Raw genomic sequence first — 5,823 nt, 5'->3', positions numbered from 1 at the left:
AGCCGGACCACACCACCCGGGCGCCAGTGGGTGTGGTTGGGGCAAAATGAGATTTTTACAAAAATTGAATCTATGGATGAAGGGCAGTTAAATTAAGTGTTCCCAAGTTGTGCCACACCCCCTCGCGCCCAGTGGGTGTGGTTGGGGCGCAGTGGGTGTGGTTGGGGCAAAATGAGATTTAAAAAAAAATTGAATCTATGGATGAAGGGCAGTTAAATTAAGTGTTCCCAAGTTGCGCCACACCCCCTGTCACCCAGGGGGTGTGGTTGGGGCAAAATGAGATTTTTATAAAAATTGAATCTATTGACGATGAAGAGTTGAATTAAGTGTTCCCGAGTTGTGGCGCACCCCCCGGGCGCCAGTGGGTGTGGTTGGGGCAAAATGAGATTTTTACAAAAATTGAATCTATGGATGAAGGGCAGTTAAATTAAGTGTTCCCAAGTTGTGCCACACCCCCTCGCGCCCAGTGGGTGTGGTTGGGGCGCAGTGGGTGTGGTTGGGGCAAAATGAGATTTAAAAAAAAATTGAATCTATGGATGAAGGGCAGTTAAATTAAGTGTTCCCAAGTTGTGCCACACCCCCTCGAGCCCAGTAGGTGTGGTTGGGGCAAAATGAGATTTTTACAAAAATTGAATCTATAGATGAAAGGCAGTTAAATTAAGTGTTCCCAAGTTGCGCCACACCCCCTGTCACCCAGGGGGTGTGGTTGGGGCAAAATGAGATTTTTATAAAAATTGAATCTATTGACGATGAAGAGTTGAATTAAGTGTTCCCGAGTTGTGGCGCACCCCCCGGGCGCCAGTGGGTGTGGTTGGGGGAAAATGAGATTTTTAGAAAAATTGAATCTATGGACGAAGTAGAGTTAAATTAAGTGTCTCCGAGTTGGGCCACACCCCCCGGGCGCCAGTGGGTGTGGTTGGGGCAAAATGAGATTTTCATAAAAAATGAATCTAACATGTTGGACAAGTAAAACAGCAAGATTGATTAATTAATTAATTAAGATTGATAAAACAGTAAAACATGTAAGATGCATGATTTTTCATAGTGGCTACATATAAATGAGGGAGTTTTAATTATTTAATTATTTTGAAATAATTCAGATTCTGCGATCTATATTTTGTATCGCATTATCAGCATTATTGCGCTACTTGTGTACCCTGCGTTGCCGCAGTTTATTCGTTCTTAATTCGCAAAATGTTCCCCTCGCGTTATCATTGGGGATATTGAAGTGCTTGGTTGTCTTTATTGATGTTTATCGTGTTTGGAAAAGGGAGACAATTTGTTCCCTGTGCGAGGGAGTTGTGAGACGTTCTGTTGGGTCGTTTTCTGGTTTCAGAATATCGCGGACACGGTATTGGTTGCGGAGAGTATGGTAATTTTTAAATCATAATTATTGTTATTGCAATAATTTTATACATTCTATTTTAAATAACTATTTCATAGGTGAGCTTCCTGTACGTGTGCTTGCGTGGTTGGAAGATCCTGGATTGAATATCTCCAATTTCATGTCAAATTTAACCTTTCTGCTAAAATCAATAATTTTTCAGATCAATTTTCAATTTTTTTTACATATATAATAACAATGTATGAATATGTACATATGTATGTATTTTGTTTTTACCAATAATCCTTGCTTAAAGCTACTCCAACAACTACCCCATTGACCACGGAACAGACAACGACCATGTCGGCGACAATACCATCTTCGGAACAGACAACAACCATTTCTCTAATAACCATGTTTTCGGAAACGACCCCAATGTCGCCGGGGACCTCCCCAATCAGCCCGGTTCATGAAGTCAGCGATGAGATTTACTCGTCCCACTCGTCACTGAAAACATAGAGCAGGGCCCCAACTGACCGGAGTCAACGGAACAAGTGAGGACGTCCAGGTGGGAGTGGTGTAGTGATGGGTATGGTGCAGAAATTCTGACCTGTTTTGGCACGTGGTTGACCTTAATAATTTACAGGGAAAAAATATTAGCAATTGAGACATAAATTCCGTTTTTTAGGTGAATACACTTCAAACGAGGATTTGTTTATTATTAAATGGTTGAACAAGATTTTTCTTGAAAATTTGAAATAATAATTGGAGTGCACTAAATATAAAAGTTTATGATAAGAAATCTTAAAGTAAAATTTACAATAATAATTAGTTATAATTTGTGAATTTTGAAAAATTTACGTTATAATATTTGAAGGAAATAAAGATAGTGAGTATAACATTTGATAGTTATCGTTGAAAAATCGGAGGGATCATGATAAACTTTTGTGCGTGGATTAATTGGGAAAATTTTATTGAAAAAAATTGTGGCAATTTTCATAACATAATTTTTACTGTGTTATAATTATACTGCATTGTTTGTAAATTGTAAGTCTTACTGAGGCTTTGTAGCTAAATTCCTCTGCACTTTGTTTCGATCCAGGGTTTCCATATTTGGCCATTTGGCACCACCACCAAGATTTGCATTTTAAATATGAAAATTGCTACGTGAGGGAGAAAATCTGTGTCAATTTGACACCAAACCGGTAGAGTCATATATATATGTAGACAATGAAGTCAATTTGGTGTCGATTTTTCTGTGAGTGTATACATCATGGTGTCCATATACTATTTACATACCTCCGAACGACGAAGTACACACATTTGTGTAATAATTTTATTTTCTGTTGACGAAATACACAAATGTGTGTAAATTTCATTGACAACAAATTTATTTAAAAAAATTATATTCCTTCGGTATTTTGTGGAAAACTCGATGATGGAAAGTGGATTTTGTTTTAGATATTTGTCTTCACAAATTTTGTAATTTTCCGTATACCGACCAATGTTAAAAAGTGGATTTCTTGTGATTTTCGTCAAAAAATTCGAAAATTGGAAACTCGTTAAAAATATTAATTCGTTGCAGAGGTCGACGCCGACAAATTTTCGGCGGCGGCGGCGCCAGTTTTTGGTGATTTTTCGGCGGCGTCGGCGGCGCGGCGCGGCGTAGCAATGTTAAAGGAATAGGAAATTAAATTTTTCAACGGCGGCGGCGCGGGAAGATCGTCGGCGTATGGCGGCACGGCGGCGTGAGATCGGCGGCGTCGACCTCTGATTCGTTGCTATCAGGTGTAATTATGCAATCAATATGGAACTGGAGGGCAATTTTATTTAAAAAATTAGTAGTAAGAAAGAACTTAATAATACGCTATTCAAAGCAAGCCAATTTATTATTAAAATTTCAATGATCTGGTTGGGTGGTTTTATATTTTCGTAATAAAAAAATTACACTCATTAAACATTTCATGATTTGATAAATTACTAATTTTTGTTGGGGGAAATTACATTTTCGTAGGGATGAATCAACTGAATCATTTGCTGAATACGGACTTAAATAATTTATTTAGAGTACAAGCTCTAACTGAATTAATCTGGATCTTATCTATGGGCCAATAAGTTATGTATGGTAAAGATCTACTAACTGACGTTCAAAAACGCTTGGTTTCTACTGACTAATGTTAATTTTTTTTTTGCAAATGTTGCTCTCAAGGATGAAGGCGATACTTGAGATTTAGTCCACTGCGGCGATTAAATACTTTCTCGCCGCCATCACCTTTAAACAATCCGTGTAATTAAAATATTTTAGTACGAATGTGGTTGGATTAAATAAAATATTTTACTTGTGTTATCACTCCGTTCCCTGGCCCAGTAGTGTTTTGTTTGATGAACTACGAAAATGGTCAGTTAAAGGTATACTTTTATGGAAAATATGGGTAACAATTTTCAATTTAAGTACATACGTGGAGCTCGTTTTTCCCTAGATGGAATTTTTTTGTTTTGATCAGGAAGGAATTTAAGAACTGAGTTGTTGATTTCCATTTCGATTAGGGAACCCGATCCCTTGTCAGGTAACTCGTCACCCTGCCTATTAGTGAAAGTGGGTGCGCCCATGGATAAGGCAAACACGCCAAGAATTAGAAATATGGATACAATGAATTTATTCATTATCCACTCTTTAGCTAAAGCTGAGGAATGTCAAATTGGCACCCTTACTGGAATGTTGTCGATACTTATATGTAGGGAAGTCAGACTGAGAAATGGATTTAAACGTCCTCAAAGTGGTTCGATTATCTGCAACTGGGTAATTGATAAGTCCTCCAATGGGATAGTACATAACCTTGCGGGAGATACATGATTAATTGGCGAGAGAGCCAGGAAAAGGATTTAAATTTTTATTGAAAGTGCGGTGCAGAAATCAATGGCTTGTAATTAAACTAAATAATTTATTTCAACTGCTACGAAGTGGTTTAGACAGGGAGGGATGAAAGTTTGTGATGTATGTACGCATTTATTCTTTAATACACATTATGTTTACTAGTGGCGTATTAAAAAAAACGGAAAGACGCAATGGAAATACCTACTTTTACAATTAACTAGCGAATAAGCCCGTCCTACCAGGGTGCTTGTGCATATATGAAAATAAAACGTATGTCTATTGTGTCATGGCCTACCTATTTTAAACCAACAGCCGAAACTATATAGTTAAAAGTGGGCTGGTACATACTTACCAAAAAAATAATTTATACTGCACGACAAAAGTTTATTTTCCTTCAAATAATTTCTTACACTTTAACCAAACTTTCTTACAATTTGCCCCAACCATAAATTTTTCCCCTGTAAAAATTACTGCGGCCAGAAGGCCGAAGACCCCGACAGATATTGTGCTGACGTAAATCTCGTGACCTCTTTCAGGTTCGGACTCCATCTCTACAAGATATAGCTGTCTTTTGGCCGCTCTCTCTTTGGCCACTTTTATCCCCAAGGATTTCTTCTGCTCGTTGTAACTCTCCCAAAGGTAATCCATCAGCCCAGACTCCATATATTTGAGGAGAATCCAGTTGTACGTGGGCACAATGTGGGGCATCTTCTTACTAACGAAGCCAACAGTGTGGAAAGAAATGAAGGGCGTTTTTGCTAGACGAAACAGTTTCTTCCCTCGGTCAGTCACCAGCTCCTCAATCGCTTCGGGTATGAGGCCATGGAGGGAACCCATGCACACGTGACGGCCTTTCTGAGTAACCCTTAAGCACTCCTCCTATAAAAATATTATCATATTGAAAGAAAATTGTACTCACTCTAAGAACCCCGGTAACTAAGTTATTACCAGGCGGAGTATCTATGTGACTCTACCGCATGGTAATTTATTTATTAATGAGTGGTAGTAAATTAGTTACGAACTGGTAATATTTTCAATTTTCGCGACTGGGGTTATTACCGGTTTGTTAACAAAATGTCTACCACTTGATAATACATAAATTACCATGCGGTAGAGTAACATAGATACTCCGCCTGGTAATAACTTCGTTACCGGGGTTCTTAGAGTGCAATCTCACAAATAGGGTGACGATTAATTAACTTGACCGCCGTAGTTATAAATTTATCAGAGACTAGTTATGAGGGATTTCATTTGGTGACAATTTATAAGAAATTAGTGAGGTATTTATAAATAAATTATTACCAGTAGTCCACAATTTGTAACCATGGCGTTAGGGACATACAAATACCTTTATTTTCTGATTATGATCATACCTGTCCACGCTCATTTAATTATTACGAAATGAAGAATGAATGAGTGAATAATTCATTCAACGAATAAATAATAATGAATAATTCAACATTTCAAAATGAATGAGTGCGTTTTTTATTCATTTATTTTTTGTCCTATGTTAAATACATGAGACGAATAAATGAACGAATGATTCATTGAATGACTAAATAATGAATGAATAATTCAAATTGATTTCCGAAATGAATGAATTTTTGATGAAGGAAAAAAATTT

At 37.5% G+C, this 5,823-nt stretch overlaps 1 protein-coding gene across 1 annotated transcript; it reads right to left on the bottom strand.

The window, feature by feature from the left end:
- Positions 1-3,505: 3,505 nt before the first annotated feature.
- On the bottom strand, positions 3,506-4,036 carry LOC110860370. Its single transcript, XM_022109407.2, has 3 exons — positions 3,784-4,036; positions 3,664-3,711; positions 3,506-3,596 (listed from the first exon to the last, which is right to left on the bottom strand). Exons 1-3 carry the CDS (start codon positions 3,986-3,988, stop codon positions 3,529-3,531), a joined length of 321 nt encoding a protein of 106 aa, XP_021965099.1. The 5' UTR covers positions 3,989-4,036; the 3' UTR covers positions 3,506-3,528.
- Between the last annotated feature and the right edge of the window lie 1,787 nt (positions 4,037-5,823).

The sequence above is a fragment of the Folsomia candida genome, unplaced genomic scaffold (genome assembly GCF_002217175.1).
Source record: "Folsomia candida strain VU population unplaced genomic scaffold, ASM221717v1 Fcan01_Sc031, whole genome shotgun sequence".
In the NCBI taxonomy this organism is placed as follows: domain Eukaryota; kingdom Metazoa; phylum Arthropoda; class Collembola; order Entomobryomorpha; family Isotomidae; genus Folsomia; species Folsomia candida.
This window is presented reverse-complemented; position numbering and strand designations above follow the sequence as displayed.